A 25,982-nucleotide genomic window follows, 5' to 3' on the forward strand; every position below is an offset into this window, starting at 1 on the left:
AATATTCAAATAATAAATGTATGAGATTAGTTAATTTCATCATGGTTCACTTTAATTATGCTTGTTTTATGGGGTTGTAGCATGAAAAATTCCCTCCAATTTTTATTTTTCAATTTTTAATAAATAATATCAGTTAAACAAGTTAACCTTAATTTATTAGAATTAGCTCATTTGGTTCATATTACCTAGTTCGAGCCCAAAAAAAAAAGCATTTTATTTTGATTAATTTTTTCTCCTAACCGGCCAGACTTTAAAACAAGTTATTCAAGCTAACTTTATTAGCTATTCCTGAGAAATGTTAAATCGGTGGCTTTAATTGATCTGATTTTTGAAGTTTGAACATTATACTAGTTGATGATGATTTTTGAAGTTTGAACGCAAGAAGAGTGCAACCAAACTTTTTCGTCTTTTATTTTCCCGAGAAATGCCTCTCACCTTCTCCTCTTTCATACGCTCCTATCTCTCTCTCTCTCTCTCTCTTCGTTCTCTTTAATTTGAAGTCTCCCACTCGGAGCGCGCACTCGTGCCTGCTCTTATTAATTATTACTGTGTCCTCATACGAAGCCCACGGGGTGTTCTACCAACTTCCCTCCTAATCGCTTTCCTTGTCTCTCTTCTTCACCCAATCTCCTGCGTTTCGTTTCATATTCTATCAGCAATGGCCTGTTGATCAACTCATCATTTTAGGTATTTGTCTCTTCTGTTCTGCTTCCCTGTATTATATTCCTGGCTCGCTTCTGTTTTTCTTGTTTTCGTTCCTTTGGTGCTTGATGAGACTCTCTCTGATTTCCGGTGATTACGGGTTTCCTTGTTTCTTTTTTTTTTTTTAAATTTTATTTCTCTACCTTCCGGTTTTGACTTTCTATTTCGTAGATCTGTTGTTGGTTTGGTCGGAATTACTGTGCATTTTTTGTTTAAGGTTAGGGTTTAAGTCTGTCATGTGATTGGATACAACAGTTTGGTCTTCTGAAGCTGTTTAATCTGCTTCATCGCTTAGATTTTGTTTTTGTTGTTGCTCGGTAAATTGAATGTCTGGTGGTGCGAGATTCGGTCAATGTTCATAATCTGTATGATGGAATAGGTCGTGTTCATGGCTTTTGGAATGATTGTGTGGCCTTCGTTGTCTCTGAGTGTGTGTGTGTTTTCTCATGGATTGCCACTGGGTTGGTTATTTGACTTGCTGCAATGATTTAAAGTGATTTTTTTCCCCGTTGCCGTCATTATATCGATGATTGCTGGTTGTTTCGCCCACCACTCCTTTGTCAGAATATCATGACTTTGTAGTTTTGATTCCTTAGCTTTAGCTTGTTTAGACTACAGTTTGAAATTTGCTAAGCAACTGAGGAGTTTTTTATCATTTATACCCCTTTGTGCAGCATCTTTCTTGTGATTGCACAAGTATTTACTTTTTTTGTATTGAATGCATTATAATTATAGATTGTAAATTTACTTATTTCTGCTCTATTTTGTTGCTTTCTTCATTTGGAGTTGTAGACCTGCTTTTATGATCTCTTTTATTACTTTTCTAGTCAATATGGAGGCATAATGATGGTTGAGAGGCCAGCAGCTATTACTGACTGAGAAGACAGTGGCATGGCAAAATGAAATGTGCAAGGACACAACACACACACACCCCGCGTGCTCTTGTATATATGAGAGCATATGAACCCTGTATTTAAATCTAATTTAATATACCTACTATGTGCTGAAACATGTATGCTAGGGATTTAAAATTGAGGCTTGGCTTGGGACTTAAGTTTTGATGATTGTTGGATAACTCCTTTTTGACGTGCTTGTGTGTGATTTAACTTCATTTATCACTGCTGTTGGAAAATACGTATTGGAAGTTATAAAATTTAATTCTTGACTTTCTGTTGCATGAATGTACTTTGAATTGGTGCTGTTTGCTTGATCCCCCTTCCCTGGAAGGAGATATTATCATACTCTGCCAAAATTCCTGAGGATTTGATTATAGCAATTCAAAATTGTGGAGAACATTTGAATGGCTAATAGAAGGAAAGAAGATTGCTGAACAATGTAAGAAAGTTATTAATATAGGAAGAGTTGGTTAAATGTGTTTCATAACTAAATCTAATGGTCATAATCATAAACCACCCTAACTGGTGAATAATGATGCATCCTTGATCCACCCAATTTTGGAATTGCCTTAGGATTATTGATGGTTCAGGTTTTTCTTGTGAAAATAGTTTTGTTTGGCTGAACAAACAAGTTGACAGATTATGCTACTGGTTTGTGCATTGTGATGAATGTTGTACCACTTGTGAGTGATTGTGAACCCAGATTGTGTGATGATTTTAATGTCAATGAAGATGAAGGTTATTTGGTTTTTGGTTGAACCACTAATTCTGTATTCCTAGGTCTTACTTACCTGGATCTCAGCATGTGATACTTATTAAATTTTTCCATGTTTACAAATTTTATTATTTATAGGTATTGAAGCAAACTGCTGGTTTTCCCCCCCTACAGGGCTGGTGGTTGCTTGTATGAGCATGGCTTCTAGTAATCCATTCTTTGATGATATACGGAGCAAATCTGATGTTGATCCTCCTTCAAATGAAGAGCCAATGGATATCAGCGAGCTAGTGAATGATCCTGCACCAACTGCACTAAAATCTAATGTAGCTGTTACAAGCAGTGTTCGTGAACTTCTAGAGTGTCCTGTGTGCTTGAATGCAATGTACCCTCCAATCCACCAGGTTGTTTATATAATTGATTGTTCATTGTTGCCTTGAGCCTTCTAGCACAAATGGCACCCCACATTCCCTCCCCTCAAAGGGGAAGTTTGTGGTGTCAAACCCCCAAGTGGTATAGGGGGAGTGTGTGTGTGGGGTCCATTCTTCCCTTTGCGGAAGAGTTAGGTTAGGGGTATCCATGATAAAAAAAATTGTTCGTCGTTGTTATCTTGAATTCTATAGATAGTATGTGCTTACAATTTGGAAGTATTGGTCTGAGCGAATTACATACATGCTTATCAGAAGAACAAAATTGGGGACAAGAAAAAATGGGATTAAAAGGGAATGCATAGCCTAACATGAGTGTAAGAGTACCTATTCTGTAGTTCTACAAGTGTTTCTGGGGCATTTTATAATCATGAGCAAGACATGAGTGTAGGAGTATCTGTTCTATAGTTGAATAGATAGAAGTGCTTTTCTGAATCAGAAATCCTATTTTGTTGGGACTGCAGTATTAACTGGATAAAATTATTTCTGAAAGGGGGATTGCCCATGAAAGGATGAACAGACTGGGGGTGATTTTCATTTTGAAAAGTGGTATCTGATGCTTTTCGAAGGTGCTATTTCATTTAAAATAAAATATTTCCAATTTTTTTTTATAGAACATGACAGCTGTTAGCCGGAATGCTGGATGTTGAATAATTTAATCATGATAAGGAGTCATCATTTTCTTGATCTCAAATTTTGTCATATTCATTTTTTTCCCCTTATTTGGGCTTTGTGAATTATTGGTTTGCTGATGTCTCTATAAACTTCTTGAGTTGCCTAAACTAGAAGAGATGGAGCTTGTTTCTTTTGTATACATGGTAGTTCTGCTATTTTTTTGAAAACTGGCGGCAATGTCTATATACAACAACAGAATTTTTGTCTGGCAAGTTTACTAAAGGCCTTCACTTTGGTTTTAATCTTTGTTGCAGTGTTCAAATGGCCATACTTTGTGCTCGGGTTGCAAACCCAGGGTCCACAACCGGTGTCCTACCTGTAGACATGAGCTTGGCAATATTAGATGCTTGGCATTGGAGAAGGTGGCTGCATCTTTGGAACTTCCTTGTAAATACCAGCCTTTTGGGTGCATGGGGATATATCCATACTACTGCAAGTTGAAACATGAATCTCAATGCGCATGTAGACCCTATAACTGTCCTTATGCTGGTTCAGAATGCAGCGTCATTGGTGATATTCCTTTTTTGGTTGCCCATTTGAAAGATGATCACAAAGTGGACATGCATAATGGTAGCACTTTTAATCATCGTTATGTCAAATCAAACCCACAAGAAGTTGAAAACGCCACATGGATGCTTACGGTACAATGTTCTTTCCTAACTCCAATTCTGTTCTTAGTCCTGCTTTCTATGGGCCTTGTAAGTTCATGTCAATGACGATGGATTGTGTAATTTCCCTATGTGGTTGGATGCGCACTTGTCTTAGTTGATGACAAGAGAGAATTGAAACAATCTAATTAGCCCTGCACCTTTCTTTCACTTGATAAATCAAGAACATCCATTATATGGAATTGCTATAACATAGTAATATTGAGTTTCTTAAACTTTTAGCTTACTAAGAAATTAAAAGCTCAACATTGGCTTTGCCACCTCGGGTTCCTGTACAAGTGCATTATTGATACACTTTATAAATTGATATTTGACTGGTGCATTTAATAGTGTAAAGTTTGTGGTGATTGAATATTGTTGGATTTCACCTTGGTTTTATAGGTCTTCAGCTGCTTTGGTCAATATTTTTGTCTACACTTCGAAGCTTTTCAGCTGGGAATGGCTCCAGTCTACATAGCCTTCTTGCGATTCATGGGCGATGATAGCGAGGCAAAGAACTATAGCTACAGTCTTGAGGTGGGCGGAAACGGGAGGAAGATGACTTGGCAGGGAGTGCCTAGAAGCATCAGGGACAGCCACCGCAAGGTTCGGGACAGTTTTGACGGTCTCATCATTCAAAGGAACATGGCTCTCTTCTTTTCAGGTGGTGACAGGAAGGAATTGAAGCTAAGGGTTACAGGGAGGATTTGGAAAGAACAGTGATTGGAATATGGTCATTCTTTACGTTGTTGCTAGCACCGGATCAAATTGGATTAGTTTGTAGTGCAGCCTATTTGTTGTAGTGGTATGTACGAATTTTCTGCTCATTTGCTGTTTTTTTTGTTTTTGGGTAAGTTAGGAGGCGAGGCAATGGCTCTTTGCTTTTCCTGTTAAATACATGAGAAGGATAGTGTATGTAATGAGGATCTCATCATGATATTCATGAATGGAGACATAGATCTTTAGCCTGCTTTATGTGTTGTATTCCGTTCTGGGAATGTTTATAAAGTATAAACTACCTGTTTGGGAGAGAGGGAGAGGACCTATGAATATGAAGCACCTATAAACGTATCTGTGTTTAGATTAGAGTAAAATCAAACCAAAATCAAAAATCAAATTAAATTGAATTAAATTTTTATTATTTAATTTGATCTATTTAGTTTTTCAGTTTGGTTAATTTTTTTGAAAAAAAAATATTTTGGTTGGTTGATTTGTTTCGATTAGTGAAATTTAAAATCAAATAGAATGAACTAATTGAAGTATCATAGATATGTATAATTTATTAATTTATAAATTATGTTTAGTTTGTTAATTACTTTATTTTATTTCATTCTTTTTAATTTTATATTTAAATAAAAGTAAACATATAATGTGATAAGTTAAAATTATAATCCTTCATTAAAATGGGTTACTATCACTTTACAAGTTCAATTTTATATATAAATTTTATTTGTTTTAGTTGAAAAAAAATTGGCTAAAGTTTAAATAATCCAACATAAAATTCAAAACTGAATTAATTGATCAAATTGTCAATTTTCAATTCAGTCCCTAATCAATTTGATTTGATTCATATTTTTAGTATTGTTTGGTTAATTAGTTTTACACATTCTAGTACTGAGTTAAATTGATTAATGCTCACTCCTATTTGTATATGATACAGTACACGTATGTCGCATATTCTTTAGGAATACTTATTTCAAAATGTTGAAATATATTGTGTGTGTGTGTGTGTGTGTGTGTATCCCTGTACGTATATATTAAACTTGTAAAAATTGTCGTGTTTATTGTATCATTCTGTATTGTAGTATTTGACACAGGTACCCATATCGCAGCATTTTAGGAGAGGACTCTCGGAAATTATGGATTCGATCATCTCCGTGTTGTCCAGCCAATTGGCTGGAGGATTATTCTGGTTTTTTTGTTTTTAAAGTAAGATTTGGGTGGGGTTTAGTTGGGTTGCTTGGTGAGGTTTAGTTGGGTTGGTTGTACTGGCCAGATTACGTTGGATGGGCTGGTCCAAGTAAAGACAAATTATTAAGAGTTATTTTGTAAATTTAATAAAATATTTTTTAAAAATTTGAAGTTGTTAGGAAGGTTAATATCTTTGTTGCATTATTTTTTATTGTAATTAGATGTGATTTCTGTACATTGAGGTTAAAAAAAAAGTTGTACTATATATATATATATATATATTATGATTAGTGTAATAAACTATAACAAGCATGGCCATTAGGCTCGCTTAAATTAAAAAAAAATTGAATTAAGAGAGTAAAAATGTGCTTTTTAGAAAATTATATTATAAATGTATTCTTTCCTAAAATAATAGATTATTGAATTATATTACGTTAAGCCTGAATTTTAAAAATTTATGTTGCTTGCATCTTAAATATATATATATATATAGGGTTAATGATGACGTAATGTCACTTCCTATGTATTAAAACAGAGCAATATTACCTTTTTGTATGATGTAATTTTAATTAATTTGATCATTAGTTGATTAAGAAAATTTAAAAAAAAAAAGGCCAGGTAACTTACAAAAAGGATTCAAAAAATTTATAGAAAAGGAACTGTAAATTATGAATACATATTCCATAAAGGAAAAAACTTACATACTTAATCCTATATATTTAAAGTACTTATTTTTAATTAAATCAAAATATGTGAATTTTTTTATAGATTATTTATTCAATACTAAACTTTTATTATTAATACTATCAATATGTTGAAATGCACTTGTCTTGATTTGATTAGATAAAAACATATTAAATGTATAAGGTTAAATACTTAAGTTTTACTCTTCTATTAATACAGGTTAAGTCTCAAGTTATTTTTTTTGTGAATGTCCCATAAATATTTTGATGACGATTGTTAGGTCCAAATAAATAAAAGGAACTAAGATACTTAACCATTATACTTCAATCGAAAAATGAATTAAGAGGGTAAAAATTTATTTTTTCGACAATTATTGTGAAAGAGCATCTTTTAGAAATAATAGATTGCTCAATTTTATTACGTTAAGCTCAAATCTTTTTCATTTATATTGCTTGGATCTCAAAAAGGCCGTACCAAACATATGGACACATTACATAGCAAGGCCCTGGAGTTACAAAAAAGGTGTTAAATGTATAAAAAAAATGAGATGTTAATTTTAAAGAAAAATCAGTTTAGTGGTCCTACAATTTTACATGAAATTTTAATTTGATCCTCATAATTTAAAATATTTATATTTATCCCTCTAATTTAAAATGTTTATTGGGTTGGTTACTATAAAATTGAAACATCTGTATATTAGTCTCTTGGTTTGGATTAACCAAATGACATGGCAAGAGGTGAGATGCTAGTCCTCAAGTCATAATTATTCAATTCAATATCTTAAAAAAGGAAAATAGATATCAATAAGCGTTGATTCCAGTGGAAGAGGTTATCTGATCATTTAGGTAAGAGATCCTGCGTTCGAATTTGTGTGAATATAGAAAACACTTTTGGAAAAGTTATCTTTAATTAAATTTGATAATACTTAAATTTAACTCAATCAAATAACAATATTATTAAAAATAAGACTAGATCTTAAACATTTGAGACCAAGAAACATAATCATCGTCATATGGGCTGGTAATTCAAAAGTTCAAGCCAATATTTTTCATTCAAATGGCCTAAAAACCCATATTTCCATAATCACTTGCAATACTAAATGATAAAAATTAGGAAGGATGAGACTTTTTGTTCTCAGATTTATCATAGTTATTGATTTAATTCTTTAAGTTTACTTTTTATTTATTTGGCTTCTTAAGTTTGTTTCAATTATCAATTTGATTTTTATTATTTAAAGAGGAGATAACATTATTAAAATTTGTTAATATATATATATAGAAATGAATTTTGATGGCAATGAAAAAAAGGAAAAATGACAATAAATTCCTTTAAATTATATAAATGACAATTTAATCTCTTGAAATGCTATAATTTTACTAAAGTTTTTAGAGATTTTTCTGTCATTAATGAATTTATATAAATGATCAAATTGTCCTTATTTGAAAATAACATGATCATAAGTTTTATTTAAATAATCACAACTTCTCTTCTTATTTTCACAATAATGCAAAAATAAATCATAATTTCACATGTTAAATTTTTGATATTGCTATTAGTGTTAGAAATAACAAATACTAATTACAAGTTTGTTTAAATAATCACAATTTTTTTATATTTACAACAATATAACAACAAATCATAATTCCCATGTCAAATTCTTGATATTGTTACAAGTGTTGAAAGTAAAAAATAATAATCACACATTTTGTTTAAATGATCATAACTTTACTTCTTATATTCGCAATAGTATAATAACAAATCATAATTTTATATGTTAAATTCTTGATATTGTTGCAAGGGCAATTTGATCATTTATATGAATTCGTTAATGGAAAAAAAATTTCTAAAGATTTTAGTGAAATTATGACATATTTGAAGGATCAAGTTGTCTTTTATATAATTTAGAAGGATTTTATTATTAGTTTTCTCAAAAGGAACTTTTTCTTATGTTTTGATTTGATTTGCTTTCTAGTTAGGTATACCATTTGCTAGTTTTCACGGATACTAATACATGTATTGGATACGATACGTATCCAATTCGTTGACACTTTAATTTTTAAAAATATAAGATATGACACATTTTTGATACGTATATATATTTATAAAAATACTAAAAATATAATTTTAATTTAGAAAATATTTAAATTATCATACATATATTGTCCTTTATAATTATACCAAGTAAAATATAATCATTAATTGTAGTTTTATTTTATTTATACCTAATTATCTACCACCCAGTCCTTACTAATAAGTATAGTATCAATATTTCTTCCTTCTTGACCATCATAAAATTACATTTCCACATTTTTATAATTAAAAAATGCAATATTTATTTTTTATTATATCCAAAATTTATTTTTTAAGGAAAATTTAGTCTTTGACTTTAAAAACGAATCAAAAAATAATATTAGTAATAAAAACTTTACTATTGCAAGTTTTAATAAATTTAATTTTTTTTAAATTTTTATTTTTTAAGTATTGATTAACAATCTAGAAGTATCAAATATGTATCAAAAATTAAAATTTTTTAAAATTAAAAAAATATTATTTCAATACTTTATGAATATATATTGAAGACGTATCGGTAAATATCAATATCAGATATAATATCGATATGAATATGTGAAGCAATTTAAAGTACCGGTGCTTCATAGACCATTTGCCTTGTTATCAAAGAAATTATTTTTTTGTTACTGATCGAAGGTGTAACTGACTTTTCAAAAAAAAAAAAAAGAAAAAGAAAACAAACCTAATAATTTCTTTTAATATAGGGTCACAGAAAATTGTGTAGGTGTAATGATTAATTCATCTTGGAACATATAAAATTTCTACATCGATCCTGAGAGTGGATCTACAAAACAACTATCACAATTGGAATCACGATACAAGCATTGGTGTCCGGGGTCAAAGAACAACAATGGAAACCATGAGAAGACAAAAAGATTGTTATTAGTTGGACAAAGGACTAGGCTAGAGCTAAAAATTTTAAAAATTGTTGACATGTATATACATATATTTGATGGGCGGCGCATTAAAACTAATAGTGTTCAATTCGAAAATTATTTATATACATTATATCTATAAACTTAAAGTGAAATACTCCCCCCGTTTAAAAATATAGGTATGTTTAATTGAATCTCACCCCTCAATAAAGTTGTTACCTACTTTCAAACTAATTTTATCTTTTCATATTTATCCCTATTAAATATTTGACAATAAATATAAAGTTATTATCAATAAAGCTATTTTTTTTTAAAAAGGCAAGGATTACATCTCAAAAAACTAAAAATATTTTATATTTTTAAATATATAACTCTTTAAAAAATAATTTATATTTTTAAATGAAGGGAGTAATTTTTTGGAGCTCACTTTATGCCCCCTCTATATTGGGTGCGTAGGTATGTCTCTGGACTAGAATATAGTTCAGCCAAAAGTTAAAATGAAAAAACAGATGATTACAGTTAAATAAAGAACAAAAACAAAAACCACAAAAGTCTATAGTTTCTTACAGCTTTTCTTAATTTTGAATTAAGTTAATAAAGTTTATTTTATTTTAATACAGTTGTTTCAGTTCAATGTGTTCGATATGTTAAAATTTGAAAGTTAAAATCTTTCAATTTTTTCTTTTAAAAAATAAAATTATAAAATTTATATTTTTATTAGAACATTATATAAATTTTGAATTAATTACAAATTTTGAATTAATTACTACTACAAATTTATATAATTAGGCTATGTTTTCTAAATAATTTTTATGCGTATAAATTTTCATAAAAAATTAATAAAAATGTAAAATTTGTATTAAATCAAATTTATTTTTTTGGTCAAAAGTATTAAATCAATTTTTTTATAAATTTTAAAAATATTTCTGTTTTGGGAAAATTAATCATTTATTAATAATTATAGCTTTGATGGATTATCATATATAATGGATCAAACTATAAAAATTTGATTAAAATAAAGCTAAACTACACCTTTAATCCTTTAGCTTTATATAATATTTTATTTTGTTCCTTTAATTGTATACATTGTATTCTCAATCCCATAACCTTAACACTATTATAAGAAATTCCTGTATTGAACTTTTAAATATTGATAAAAAATTATTGACACAAAAAATAATTATTTAAAACTAACAATGTTAGGATTAGAGGATTAAAAAATATTTTATAAAATTAAGAGACTAAACTAAAACTCTATATAAATTTAAAGGGTCAAATGTAGACTTTAGCTTTAAAATAAAATAAGAACTACATAAACCAAATTCAAATTGAGAAAAATTATAAAGACCGGCATATTAATTTTCTTACAAAAAAAGGAGGTTGCAGTGAGGGCATTCAGAAGTAAGAAATTTGCAAATAAGGCCTAATGTCGCTCATTGCAATTACATTTCTCGCTGAAATGATGCAAATGTCATTGTCTATTTGTTGTTGTTTTTTTTTTTTTAAAAAAGAAAAAGGTCACTATCGTTGGGTGTTGAAGCTACCGTGCCAACCATCGAAGCCCCTTTGCCAGTGATCAAATGTAGTCAAATGTGCCATGGGACCAAGGGAAATTTTTAACCCTTAATCCATTGGTTTTCTAAAAATAAACGGCCACTGAACTGCCAATATCATTTAGTTACATGCTACAAAATATAATATATATTATAACTTTTGTTTTCAATCATGTATATCACTTACTGTTAATCATGAACGAGTTATTATAAATATTTGAATATGATTTGATAGTTTATAAAAAAAATTATCAATTTTTTAAGACCTAACCTGTTCAATTTTTTACCACTTGTTCCCTAAATATTGTTTATAAATTTAGATAATAAATCTATAAATTTACATATTTCTTAGAGAAAATGGAAAAAAATCTCCTAAAATTTGCAAATAACTATGAAGTCTCCTAAAATATGATAATTCTTCTTAAGTCACTTGGGAACTTTATGACATTAATATCTTTTGTGAAATAACTACAATGGCCCCAAGTGTTGTAAATATTAGTGATTACTTTGATTTGAGTAATGACTAATTTTCTTTTAGAACTAACTCAAATGGGATCACAAATTTAAGTTTCGCTCTGCAATTTTTTTAATCATTGAATTCTAAGTGTTGTGCATAGTACACTAGTACAAAATATAATTTTAACTATATATTTTTTGCCACAGTTTATAGGAAAATTGTGGTAAAAAAAGGTAAAGTGGCAAAAATGTAAATAAGAAAAAAAATGTAAGATTTATGGCCACAGACATACAATCCACCTGTCGCCGTAAATAATTTGACAAGCATTTAAACAAATAACGTAATTAAAATAAATCATTAATTTAAATTTTAAATTTACATTATTGAGAAATATATATATTTAAATTTAAATTATTAAGAAATATATATATATATATATATATATTTAACGTGTCTCATTTTAGAATTTAGACATATCAATTTTAGTTATTTTCAAAAAAAAGATTATTTTTACTTTTATAAATATTTTATCATAAATATATAAATAAATTTAATTTAAAATAAATTATTAATTCAAATTTTAAATTTACATTATTAAGAAATATATATATTTAAATTTAAATTATTGAGAAATATATATATATATATATATTTAACGTGTCTCAATTTAGAATTCAAACATATAAATTTTAGTTATTTAAAAAAAAGATTATTTTCATTTTTATAAATATTTTATCATAAATATATAAATAAATTTAATTTTTCTGATTTCAGGCATAATTAATATGACTGAAATCAGAAACCTACGACGACAGGCATTAAGAATGCCTGTTACCGTAAGTATGTCTGATTTCAGGCATATTAATTATGCCTGAAATCAGGCAAACTTATGGCGACAAGCGTGATAAATGCCTGTCGCCGTAAGTCATTATTACATACGGTAACAGGCATTAATGACGCATGTTGCTGTATGTCTTCAATTAATTCATTTTCCCTTGCCTTCAGCTTCCTCACTCGCCCTCAGCTCCCAAAACATCCGTCGCAGCTTCCATTCCCATACCTCCCTCAGCCGCTACAGCTCCAGCCCCCATTCCCTTGGCTCCCTTGTCCGTCGCAGCTCACCCCCTTTTCCCCCAGCTCCCTCGTCTGCCATCAACTCATCTGCCCATAGCTCGTCCACCCACAGCTCCAGCTCCAGCTCATCTCTTGGCACCCATAGCTCCGTCGCCCTGCTGTCTCCTTCGCCTGTTGTCTCCTCCGGTGCCAGCTAAAGGTTTTCCCCTCCTTTTTTGCAGTTTATTATTTTTTTTGCAATTTTTTTTGCAATTTATGTTAATTTTTTAGCTTAATTTTTATCCTTTTTTTAGTTTATTTTTTTGCAGTTTATTATTATTTTTTAGCCTAATTTTCATCCTTTTTTAGTTTATTTTTTTTGCAATTTATTATTAATTTTTTTAATTTATGTCATTTTTTAGCTTAATTTTCATCCTTTTTTGCATTTTATTTTTTATTTTTTTCAATTTATTATTTTTTGGCAATTTATGTCATTTTTTTCAGCTTAATTTTCATCCTTTTGCCTGAAATTTTTCATTTTTGATTTTGAAACTTGATTTTTATTTTTTTAATTATAATTATGCATATTTTTTAATTTTAATTTTGTTAAATTTAATTATAATCCATCATACCTTGAGTTTAATTAGTTTAAATTTTGTTTTCAATCTTGGAGAATCTCTATTTATTGAGTTGTTGTGCAAGCAATTTTTTTTAAATTACAAAATGTAAATTATTTGGGTGATACATTATTATTATTTTTTAATTGTGTGGATACTTGATTAGTAGATAATATCGTGCATTGCATTTAATTAGTTGAAATTGATGATTTATTGGAAATTAATAGGCTTAATTGGAGGATTTAGTGCCCGAAAAATTTTAATTTATAAGTCGTTATGCTGTCAAATTTTTTAAAATTTCAAATCATAAATTATTTGTTGATATTTTAATTAGGTAATGATGAATCGTAGTTGGATAGATTCTTTGCGTACAAGTGATGAATATGAGAGAGGGGTAGATCAATTTTTGAAATTTGCAAAGAATAATGCTCCTAATGATAAAGGACTGTTCTATTGTCCTTGTGTTAAATATTTGAAAGGGTTGCGATGAAGTCCTGTTGAGATTAAAGATCACCTAATTTGTTTTAGGTTCTATAAAGCATACACACGAAGTCCTGTTTGAATGAATTTTCTGATGAAATAAAAGTAAGCGAAATGATTGTTGGGAAGCCTATTACTTTCAGAGTCGCCAGAAAAGACATTAATGATCTCATTATTTTTGACTGGTTGGACTTAGCAATAATTCAAGTGTTTATTATGTAAGTGTTCATTTTTATTTCTAGATTAATATTTAATATTTTTATTTTTTTGCTAACATATTTTTTATTATCAAAGGTACTTCCATAAGATATGCACTGAACTCGGTGTCGATTACAATTATGGGTTCTTGTCTCCACTTTTAACTGCAATTGAGAAAGTGAATCAAAGAGCTTCTTATATTGAAAAGATGATGTGTAGGTAAAAGAAGAGGTGCTGGTTTTTACCAATTATTGAAAGGTATTAAATTTTAAATTCATCCCTCTATTTAATAAAAATTTGCTTAATGATGTGATATTAATATAAATTAATATGTTGTAGTCATCATTGAATGCTTCCTGTCATTTGCCCATATGAAAATACTATATACTGGTTTTGTTCACTACGAAGGAAAATAAGCGATGATATTAAGTCTTTGATTGAATTGTAAGTCTTTAAATAATTCTATTTTGTGTTATTAATAACATATATTTAATATTTTCTAAGTGTGTATATTTGGCAAATAGATCATTAGCAACATATTGAAAATCAGCGGGAATGGTTGATAAGAAAAAAGAATGAAATTAAGTAAGTGTAATTGCAAGTAAGTATTTCAAATTTATTCTCTTATTAAAATGAAGATTATAATATTGATTTAATAAATTTCATTATTTTTATTATCCTTATAGTGTCCTCAACAACTAGGAAGTATAAAGTGTGGTTATTATGTAATGATTTTTATGTATGAAATCATCACTCAAGGTATTATTCACTCATTTGATCAAGTAATAATTTGCTAATAATGATTTATATTATAAAATTTGTCATATACTTGAGTTATTATTTATATATATTGTTATTGAAATTGTAGTACTTCCAAAATTTAGAGCCATATTCTAAGCGAGAGTTGAAACATATACGAAATCTTTGGTCTCATTTTTTCTTAGAATTAACAGGGTTAGAGTAGAAACATTTTAAATATGTGTATTTTCAAATGGAGATTTTAGTTGAAATGTTTGTAATATATATATTTGTATTGGCCTATGGAGTTGATATTTATGTATTAATGCAGGTTTTGTAAAAATAAGGGATGTATATAATTATAGGTGATTATATAAAAAAAAAGCATAACATTTACGGCCACAGTTATAGTTGTAACTGTGGTAAAAAATAAATCTATGGCGACAGTTGTAACCACAACTGTTGCCAAAGATGCGCCACTCAACCATCTTTTGCCACAGGTCTAAGAGAGGCTTGTGGCAAAAGATGATATCTTTCGCCACAGGTGAAGGTTGGACCTGTGGTGAAAGAAACTATCTTTCGCCACAGCTGTCTCTGGGACCTATGGTGAAAAATATCATCTTTCGCCACAAGTGAAAGTAGGACCTGTGGTGAAAGATGCTATCTTTCGCTACAAGTCTGAAATACACCTGTGGTGAAAGATCACCTGTGGCGAAAAATATCATGTTTTGCCATAGTTACATTACACCTGTTGCAAAAAATATACATTTATTATCACACTATTTTTTACCACAGAGCGTCTTCTGTCGCCAAAAATACATTTTAACTGTGGCGAAAAATGTTTTTTGCACTAGTGGCAGTGATTATTTTCTTTTAAGCAAAGACTACTTTTTTTTCTAGTAATTACTTAAATGGGTTAAATAATTAGAATTTTCCATTTGCAAATTTTTTAATCACTGAAATCCAAGAGTTGCAAATATCAATGATCACTTTTATTATTTAAATAATAACTATTTTTCTTTTGATAAGGAGTAAAATGTGATAGCAAATGACAAGTTTTGCTTTTCAAATTTTTTAATCACCGAAGTTCAAATGTTGTAAATAACTAATATAAGAGAAAATAACTTTTTCACACAATTTAAGAAAGCTAATTCAATATAATAATTATATATGAATTAAAAAATTGGAGTGAATTATTTTTGTAATTAATGAAACAAATTTGTTTAGTGAAATTAAATATTGACTTTATGATGGATGATTTGAGAAAATGTGATGTGATACATGCCCCATCTTGAATTGTGGTTGTTAGGTGGTAGTTTGTATATTCATGATAATTATGATGCATGTGAATGTGTGCATATGTGTACTAGTGTCCATTGAGTATAGTTTAAGACTCAAAGAGGGCTAATGGTCTTGTGATTGAGAAATTTGGCACTCAATTGAGGTAGTGTGAAATGTATAGTTGTGGTCCAAGGTGTCCAAAATCCTCATTGATATCGGATAAGGGCATGGTGAGACTAAATCCATTAACTAAATTGTCAAAGTATCTTCATGTGAAGCACTTAAGTTACCTCAATTGGAGGTCCGAATCAAAAGTCATGCCCACTGAAAGTTATGTTCATATTGCTACCATGACAGGTTTGCTATCCTGACAAATGCCCTGCAGTGGATGTGGTTTATGCCATGGTGCATGCCATAAGGATAACATGTCACAGTCAATGGTGCTGTTAGCCACAATGCATGGTCTTTGTACCACTAGCCACGATAGACTATCACTGTGACGTATGTGAAATTAACCTTTTTAACCCCACTTCAACTTGTTTTCAACCCAATTTATTTCCTATGCTTGTCTAAAGGTTTATACTCTAGTTTATAAGGGCTTTTTGGCCTTCAAAACTCGATTTTGATTTTAAATGATTATGGGATCTCAATTATGTAAATATTTTTATACTTAGCCATATTTCTTGGTTTCTTTAATTTGACTTAGTTCAACTCATTCTGCTACATTGATAAACCTTTTTAAATGATTAGTTTGATTTTAACTATATGATAGTGTTTAATTATGGTCAAGCATGTGGTTAATTATGATGTTAAAGCTGCGGATATTACACTATTTGTCTTTATTAGGTTTAGAGATGCAAACTTATTAAATTTTAAGACAAATTTAATAAGGTTTAAGATTTTTTTTAATTTTGATAAAATATACTAAAAGTAATTTATAAATAGGATTAAAAAAATATTTAAAAACAATGGGAGCATTATTGTCTGCACAAAGCTTACATTTGTCACTTGCCTTCTTTTTTTAAAAAAATTTAATTGAACTTTCTTTAAAAAAAAAAAAAAAGAATTGGTCGCCATTCCCTCAGCTTGTTCCCACGCATACTTGGGAGGTGGTGGAGATTAGCACTGACAAACGGCATTCGTCAGATACAGTTTCCTGGGCACTTACTCCATCTGTCCTTATGCATCGGATATTTTCAAAAAAATTATTATTTCTCTAAATATAAGTGATGTTATGATACTCTTTCAATCTCATTTATAGGTAAAAACTAAGAAAAAATCAGAAGACTCATAATTTTATCTAAAAATTTAATAAATTTTTATTTTTATCTTTGTTAAATATTCATAACTTTATAATATTTTTTCTCTGACCAACATTTAATGAATAGTAAAAGAAAATATTTATAATAAAAATTAATGATGTGACTTATAGATAAGATAAATTAATAAATCTTCTCTATCTATCTTATAAATAAAACAAGATGAGTATTTTGAGTAATTGGACAATTTTCCATTATTATGTCGAAAGAGGGAGATGTTAATTGTGTACTTGCATCATCATAATGATATTATTATTATTATTATTATTATAGAAAAATTGAAATTTTTTTTATGGTTTTATGTTCTTTCAATTAAATAATAATTTTTTTATTATTTTATATAATTCAATTAAAAATATATTATGTATAAAAATAGAAGGACTAAACGTAGAAACATCATAATTCATAATATAACCTTTTTGGTAGAAAATTTTTGTTTCATTTTATATTTTATAGAATTTCAAAACAGCATTCAGTACCATTTTTTTTATTATACTCCTATATTATATGAGTAATATGCATAAATTAAAAGAAAACTTGACAACATGGTCAATATTTTAATGCCTCTAGTCCTATTTATGTAAGGCAAAGAGATGAGATCATTTTTTACTTATTTACAAGCCATATTATTAATTTTTTATCACAAATTTTTCTTTACCTCATTAAATTTTAGTGAAATAAAGTATGTTATTAAAGTATATATATTGAATAAGGGAAAAATTAAAAAACTTATTAATTATTTAGACAAAATTAATAAATTTTAAGATTTTTTATAATTTGGTGAAACATACTTGACAAGACATATAAATAGAATAAGAGGAATTTACAAAAAAAAAAAAGGACTGGAAGGGGTAAGTCTTGGCATAATTTTACATTATAAATATGAAAGACAAGATCTTATAAATAATCACGTTGGAGAAAGAATTAATGATTCTTTTTATAAGTCATTTTGAATAAAAAATGAATCATTAATTATTTGAAAAAATTAATTATTTAATTTTTATAGTTTTGACTTAGTTATAACTCAGTTTCTAAATTTTGACTCGTTATAACTCAGTACCTGAAGTTTTGACTTGGTTGTAAATTAATCCCTGAACTTTACCTTTTGTAATTTAGCCTATAAAATTTTAACCTTTTAAATATTAATCCCTATATTTTAAAAAATAAAATTATAAAAATTCAAAATATTTTAAAATTTATTGCTAATATTTAAATTATTAAGCCCTTTTAATCTTTATAAATATCATAAATATTAAAAGTTTAAAATATTTTTAATATTTATAATTTTATGTTTTAAAATATAGGGAGAAATATTTAAGAGGTTGAAACTTCAAGGACTAAATTGCAAAAGATAAAGTTCAAGGACTGATTTATAACTGAGTTAAAATTTCAAGGACTGAGTTATAACAAGTCAAAGTTAAAGAATTGAGTTACAACAGGGTCAAAATATAAATACTAAATAATTAATTTTTCTTAATTATTTTCTTTCAAGCTTACCCATCATAATTTTCATGAACAGAGTAAAAGATACATATGAGAGAGAATGTTTTTAAAAATATTGATTTATTTAATAAGGGTAAACTAGGAAATTTGTTTATTTTTCACATAACACACATCAATAGTTTAACTGCATCTTATTGTTTTTAGTGAAGTAGTGAAGTGACTTACTCTCTCCAATCCTAATTATGGGACAATTTTTAACGAATGATAGTTAATTTAAACTTGGAAAAATGTGATTTTAATTTTAATTTTACCAAACACTAAAACTAATTGCCACAATAAAGTGTATTTTAGATCAAATATTGAGAAAAAAAACTAATTATTTCTTTTTCCTATAGTTTGAATCAAATAAGGCTTGAAAACTTTGCTTGTAATTAAAAACAAGTAGGAATACATACAATACCGGAGGGAGCATGATACGGACAGAGGCACAGTACCACCCACAAACGCACACATAGTATTAGCAATTTTTTTTTTTTTTAAAAAAACCACAATTGGCAAAAAGTTAGTGGAGGCAATTGCCCCAAATGCATGATGCAGACATGCAGATACGTCCTTGTCCACTCTAAAAGCTAGAGGGAAAAGTGAAAAGTCACTTTATTTATACTATGGTGTGGAAAATGAGAGGGAAATGAAAAACATGTGCATTAAAACAAATTAAATATGGTACAAGAGAAGTGATCAGAGATAACTATTGTCCTGAAGAACGGAGCCAAGATATTTCATCAATCTCCTTTAATTTTCAATGTAAACCACTTTTTTTTTTACCAATATAAACCACAATTAGATCATCGGAAAATTATCTTTTATTTTTTGTGAAGATCGAATCCTTAATTTAAAAGCAAACTTCGCAAGCAAATGTCTCACAGTCAGTTGAAAAAAAATGAGGAAAATACCCCTGATTTATAACCCAATAATAGCAAAAATAATTGTGAAAATATATTGGGCCACATTTAATATACGACAACGGTAATGTGTGAAGTTTTTAATGGATGTCTCTCCAGAATTACCTTTTTTTAGAACTATTCAAAGTCGTTTTCCTGCTCTATCGCCCAATATTTTAATGCCATAAATTTTGTCTTTTTAGATTTGTGTGTGTGTGTGTGAACATCAGGTATCTTGAGCTTACCCTACATCAAGCTAAAAAAAAATTTAATTAGAGTCAAAATTAATTCAGATTGAGTCAGAATAGGATTCTTCAAAGCAAAAGCTTTACCTTAATCAACCATATCATGCTTGTCTTTTCATATTTTTGGCATTGTCATCTCAATAATTTAATGTCACCTTTAATTTTTTATGGCTAGAACAATGTGATTTTGCCCTAGACTCCGAGTCACTTATTCAAAAATCTCCTGCTCATCGCACACAAATTACTAACATTGGTACATGAAAATATAATATCATGATTATTAATTGAAGTGTAGAAAAAACATCTATTTGATCATTGAAAAAATCTTCGATAGATTATGAGTTACTCACGATATATATATATATATATATATGATTTTATGCGACTAATCGCTTGCAAAATGATTGACCGAAGAGTAATCATGAAGTCAGATAAAAAAAAAAAGTAATAATGAAGGGATAGACACATATCTAAAGGTGAAAGAAACAAGGAACTAACAAAAAATTAACCTCATAAGCAAATGTCCTTAGAACTAGAAGAAATAACTGAGAAAAAGCATAATTAACTTTATATTATATGAATGCATTCTGGAGACATTTGTGAAAAAAACATAGTTTTGAATTCTAAAAATGCATTAAGGTATTGTTTGGATTGATGAGTTTGAATTTTAGAATTAAAATCTTTCATTTGGGTAGTTTAAGAAATTTTAATTGAAGAAAAGAGATGAATTGAAATTCAAAACTAAAATGAAAAACTCAAAATGATGAATTTATTTTTTTTTAAATGAACACAACATAAGTAAAGATATGAAAGTCATTGAAATACTAACAGTAACAATGCGAAAAGATAAATATATTTAAAGTGATTAAAATTTCAATGCCTCGGGTGTAAAGGTAATTTAAAATTATAAATAAATTATAATTTAAAATATATTTGAATTTAAATCAAATCCCAATTAATTTTGTGTGTGTGTGGTGTGTATATCCAAATTAAATGAGAGATTTGGTCCAAGTCCAAATCCCAATTAATCCAAATACATCATAAAATTATTTGATGCTACGGACATACATTAATAACCATTTTTTAGAGAAACTTTAATCTTTAATTAGATTTTCATAACAAAGAAAAGATTCATTTAACTATAAAAAATGACTTTTTGGTGAAGACAAAAAAAAATTCACCCCAAAAGTTGATGCCAAAACTGGACTTTTTGCAATGACTTATAAATGTTGTCATTACAAGTGAAGTTTTAATGGTGATTTTTTATTATCATCACTATAAATGGATTTTTGGTGAAAACATTTAACGATTATTGTCAAAAGTAAATTTTTGGTGGTGACTTTTAACAGTTGCCTCCAAAAATAATTTTTGGTGGTGATATTTTGTAGCAACCAAAAATATTTTTGTATAAATAGTTTTAAAATTAAAAAAATAAATCATGTAATTATCATTGTTGCCATTAAAAGTACTTTTTAAAAAATTTAACATAATTCAAAATTATATGAAATAATTTATATAATTATAATTTAAAGGATTAAAAATAATTTTTCTTAAGGATTATTTTTTAAAATTTAAATTTAAATAAAATGATTCAAAAGGTATTTAGGAAATTAAATCATTTTTTTAATTTTATATTATTCACAATGAAGAATTTTTGGCTGTGACATTTGTCGCAATTAAAAGATTAGACTTGTGGTGCTGATTTTTTATCTGCAAAAAGTCATTACTAAAAACTTATAGCAGTCACTTTTAAATTTTTTAATGGTAACTTTTGATCGCAATTAAAAGTTATTTTTTTAATGAATTACAATGTCATAAGTTCGATAAGTTCAAAAATCTAATCTTGCATAACTCATCTACTATATGTAAATTATATCAAAAGTTTATTGAGGCTAGAAAGTTTTGACTTTTCTTGGAGATCGACTCTTCCTATCTTTTCCACTATTACAAAGTAACAACCGTTTGAAAGCAATGGGGTGGAACTTGGTATAAAAAGGGGACCAGGTAGGGAAGATAAGGCAAGTAAGGTGTTGTGAATTAGCAAGAGTCACTAAAATTTTCACACTCTACAAGTGAGGGGGGAACAATATCATTGAAAAAGAATAAATCTGAGAGAATGAACGTGGCTTCTGTGTTGCACATGAATGAAGGTGATGGAGAAACAAGTTATGCTAACAATTCTATGTTACAGGTATACACGCGCGCGCGCATACACACCCCTTCATCAAATCATTTCTAGTTTTAAATTGCGTGCATATTTCCAAGAAGGTACTGAAATGCATAAACTTATATACTAATATACTATACACGCGCATGCATACTTTATGTGGACAGCAAAAGGTGATTTCTTTAACAAAGCTCATAAGGGAGGAAGCTATAACTTGCTTCTACAAAGAAAGACATCCAAGAAGCCTGGCAATTGCAGATTTGGGTTGCTCTTCTGGACCAAACACTTTGTGTGTGATTTTTGAACTGATTGAAACTGTGGAGAGGCTTTGTAAAGTCCTAAACCATGAATCTTCAGAATACACGATCTTCTTGAATGACCTCCCTGGCAATGACTTCAACAACATCTTCAAGTCTCTTGAATGCTTCAAAAAAAACCTAAGAAGTCAAATCGCCGAAGGCATTGATCAATGCTACATCACTGGAGTTCCTGGTTCTTTCTATGGCAGAATTCTTCCCACTAGTTCTCTGCATTTTGTTCATTCCTCCTACAGTCTTCATTATATATCTCAAGTAAGTTTACTTCTCTTTTGAAGATCATTCAATAACTCTTTTTGGCCACTGCTAAGATTATTGAGCAACTTATCGTCAATATTTATAAATGAATTAAATTGTGGTTCATTAGGTAGATAGATATTGGGTGTGATTATTAATTCATAGTCAACATTTTATGATGAGTCCCACATAGGGAAGCTTCATAAAAGGAGTGAGGTTTATTTATATGATATGCTCTCTTTTTTAATAGGTTAGCCTTATGGGATGTGTTCTTCCTTTAGATTTATGTCCTACATTGAGAGAGCATCATTACAAGTGAAGTGTATAAGTGTGAGGAGATCTTTTACCTAATATGCTAATATTTTGAGATGAACTTTCTCTTTAAACCTGTGCTCATGACATTACATAAATACCTTTAACGTGTTGGAATAGTCTCCCCCATATCAACATGATATATCTATTATATTTGTATGTGACATATGATTCCTAGTTTTAAAGAAAAAAAACCTTAACTTGCATGCCTCTTAAAAGTTTCATTTCTTCCCTTTACTGTTAATTAATTTTTAGTAAAACTAGGTCTATTGCCTTTACATAGAACCTAAATATCTGTAATTATATACTAGCATGAAAGGTATAAAGTCTTGCTCTTTTAACTACTCTTTTCATATTTCATTCCTATAGGTTCCTGAGGGTGTGGAGAACAACAATAAGGGCAATATTTGCATAACAAGCACGAGTCCTTTGAGTGTTCAAAAAGCGTACTACCACCAATTTCAAAGAGATTTTTCATTATTTCTCAAGTGTCGTGCTCAAGAACTTATTGAAGAGGGCCGTATGGTTCTTATACTTGGAGGAAGAAGTGGTTGCGACCCATCAAGTAATGAATCTTGCTACATCTTGGAGCTTTTAGCTCAGGCACTCAATGACATGGTCTTAGAGGTACATGCTTATCTTATCCTAATTTTTGTATCTTATTGTTTTAAATAAGAAGGCTACATAACAAACCGTGCTAAGGTATTCTAAGTCATATTAGGGGGGGGGGAATCTCCCAGCGGCCGCGGACCATTATTGAAGATAATATAACAACAAAATTATGACGATGAGTGTGGCAAGCAAAGCAAGCAATTTATCCATCTTTTTTAATACTCAATTTTCTTTGAAATGCATGCCAAAAGAAATAAAATAAAGAAGTAAACATTTTAGGATAAAAGAATTTGTTTTGGTGAGTGGTGTAGGGAATCATAAAGGAAGATCAGATAGATTCATTTAACATTCCTATCTACACTCCATGCCCAACTGAATTGGAGTTAGAGATTGAAAAAGAAGGATCATTCACTTTGAATCGCTTGGAGGTATTTGAAGTAAGTTGGAAGGCTGCATGTGGTGAAGAACTCAATGACAATAACAGTGGATTCAAAGTTGCACAGCTTGTAAGAGCTGCAATGGAACCTCTACTTGTGAGCCACTTCGGAGAAGCTATTATTGATGATCTTTTCCATCGTTACCAATACATATTAGCTGACCGTATGGCTAAAGAAAAAACTGTGTTCCTCAATCTTGTCGTATCTTTAACCAAAACAACTTGAAGAAGGCCAACATATATGTGTTTGTGTTTCTATGATACATTGTTGATGCATCGAATGCATTATCGCATCATTTTGTGTTTGTTTTTTTTTTTTTTCCTGAGATCGTGTATGTTTGAGTTTAATTAACATATATGCATTTGTGTTTCTATGATACATTGTTGATACATCGAATGCATTATCGCATCATTTTGTGTTTGTTTTTTTTTTTCCCCTGAGATCGTGTATGTTTGAGTTTAATTAATCTGGTGTTTTAAGTAATGTAATAATTTGTGGTGTCTAGAATGTCAAAATACTTTGTTGTGTGTAACAATGTAAGATTTTAAAAAAAGAAGCACAACAAATTAAATTATAAATAAATATGCTTTTCGATCCTCAATACGTTATTTCGATGGTTAAAGAGTAATTTTTCTTTTGAACTCTCTTACAAGGAGTACCTGTTATATTAAAATATCCATTGAAGCAGGATCACTCTTTAGGTGTCAAAATCATTACAATATTGCATTTTAACTAATTAAAGGGCATTGGTGTTAACCTTTAATTTCATATCGATACCCCAAGCTCAATAATGTACATCCATTTTCCCTTTTAACTTAGACACATATGTCATCACATCATATTTAAGATGCCACTAAAATTGACAACTAAGTAGCTTGTACCAATGATCAACTAATAGTATATGTGTGTGTCTATATTGCAAAATGTTATATAGGTATTTGTAAATAAAAATGATGTTAAAAAAAGATGGTGGTGTACTTGTAACTTTAAACAACACATTTACGCTTGCGTCGTTTTTTTTTTTTGAAAAATAAAAAAAAATCCCTTGGAGTTTACCACGTCGGTTTCTCTTGAAACCGACATGATAAAGCAAATCCATGTTGGTTGTGTAAACCCGATGTGGATTTGCAATTTAAAGTCACAATACAACTGTCAGACGCACCCATTCAAGTTTCTAACTTTTTAGATTCTCACTCTCCAAGCTTTAAACTTTGCCTCATCATTTCGTCACTGTTAACTAAAGCCAGACTCGTTGCCTCCGTCCGCAAACTGCAGCATCGTCATGCTCAGTCCGTTGCCGTCCACTTGTCGTCGGTGAGCTCCATCCGTTGTCTGTTGGTGCTCGAGGGTTCCGTTTTGGGTGAATTTTTGCGGTTAGTTTGAGTCTCATTTTAATTTCTGCCAGCTTCCTCCATCTTTCATTGTGGGTGTATGTTCTTTCTTCCACATTTTCTTCTTTGTTTATGTTTGCACTCAAATTATGAATTTAAAGGCCTAGACTCAACTCAACTTAATCAGTTTTAAATAATAAGAAAAAGAATATTTCTAAAGCCTTAGTCATTAAGTTAAAACCATCCACACTCTATTCATGATGAGTGACCATGATGAAGGAAATACTTCATAAATTTAAGAAAAGTGGCTATTATGGAGTTTGAATACTAAGTCAAAATCATCTATAAATCGAAGAGCCCTCTCTCAATAAGGATCATCAATATCAATAAACTATCAGTCTCAGACTCCGTGTTTGCTATTTTATTTTATTTATCATATAGTTTTAGTTTTTATTTTTTCGTAATACGACTGACATAGCTTACCACCTCTTTAATTAATATATCTCTACTTCTCTATATTTATTTTAATTTTCTTCATTTCACATTCTCACATTTGTGTGAACTGAATTAATTTGGTAAGCCTAAAGCAATATTTTGCTATTTCTTTTATACAATTTATAAACCAAAAATCTTCATTTCAA

The 25,982-nt window shown here is 29.2% G+C and overlaps 2 protein-coding genes across 3 annotated transcripts; both read left to right on the forward strand.

The window, feature by feature from the left end:
• The first annotated feature begins 452 nt into the window (after nucleotides 1-452).
• On the forward strand, nucleotides 453-5,094 carry LOC129312382 (E3 ubiquitin-protein ligase DIS1-like). Of its 2 annotated transcripts, none has more exons than XM_054954966.1 (4): nucleotides 453-687; nucleotides 2,488-2,717; nucleotides 3,671-4,057; nucleotides 4,466-5,094. In XM_054954966.1, exons 2-4 carry the CDS (start codon nucleotides 2,505-2,507, stop codon nucleotides 4,784-4,786), a joined length of 921 nt encoding a protein of 306 aa, XP_054810941.1. In that variant the 5' UTR covers nucleotides 453-687; nucleotides 2,488-2,504; the 3' UTR covers nucleotides 4,787-5,094. The 2 variants fall into 2 exon arrangements, with proteins under 2 accessions (XP_054810941.1, XP_054810940.1); XM_054954965.1 differs by having other exon boundaries at nucleotides 454-687; nucleotides 2,452-2,717.
• Nucleotides 5,095-22,012: 16,918 nt separating this feature from the next.
• LOC129312496 (S-adenosyl-L-methionine:benzoic acid/salicylic acid carboxyl methyltransferase 2-like) lies at nucleotides 22,013-24,425 on the forward strand. The gene is made up of 4 exons (XM_054955140.1): nucleotides 22,013-22,119; nucleotides 22,263-22,667; nucleotides 23,331-23,588; nucleotides 23,885-24,425. The coding sequence occupies exons 1-4, from the start codon at nucleotides 22,045-22,047 to the stop codon at nucleotides 24,233-24,235; spliced, it is 1,089 nt and encodes a 362-aa protein (XP_054811115.1). The 5' UTR covers nucleotides 22,013-22,044; the 3' UTR covers nucleotides 24,236-24,425.
• The last annotated feature ends 1,557 nt before the right edge of the window (nucleotides 24,426-25,982 follow it).

Source organism: Prosopis cineraria, unplaced genomic scaffold (assembly GCF_029017545.1).
Source record: "Prosopis cineraria cultivar Desert tree isolate PC_DT_omini unplaced genomic scaffold, ASM2901754v1 PC6, whole genome shotgun sequence".
Taxonomy (NCBI): Eukaryota; Viridiplantae; Streptophyta; class Magnoliopsida; order Fabales; family Fabaceae; genus Prosopis; species Prosopis cineraria.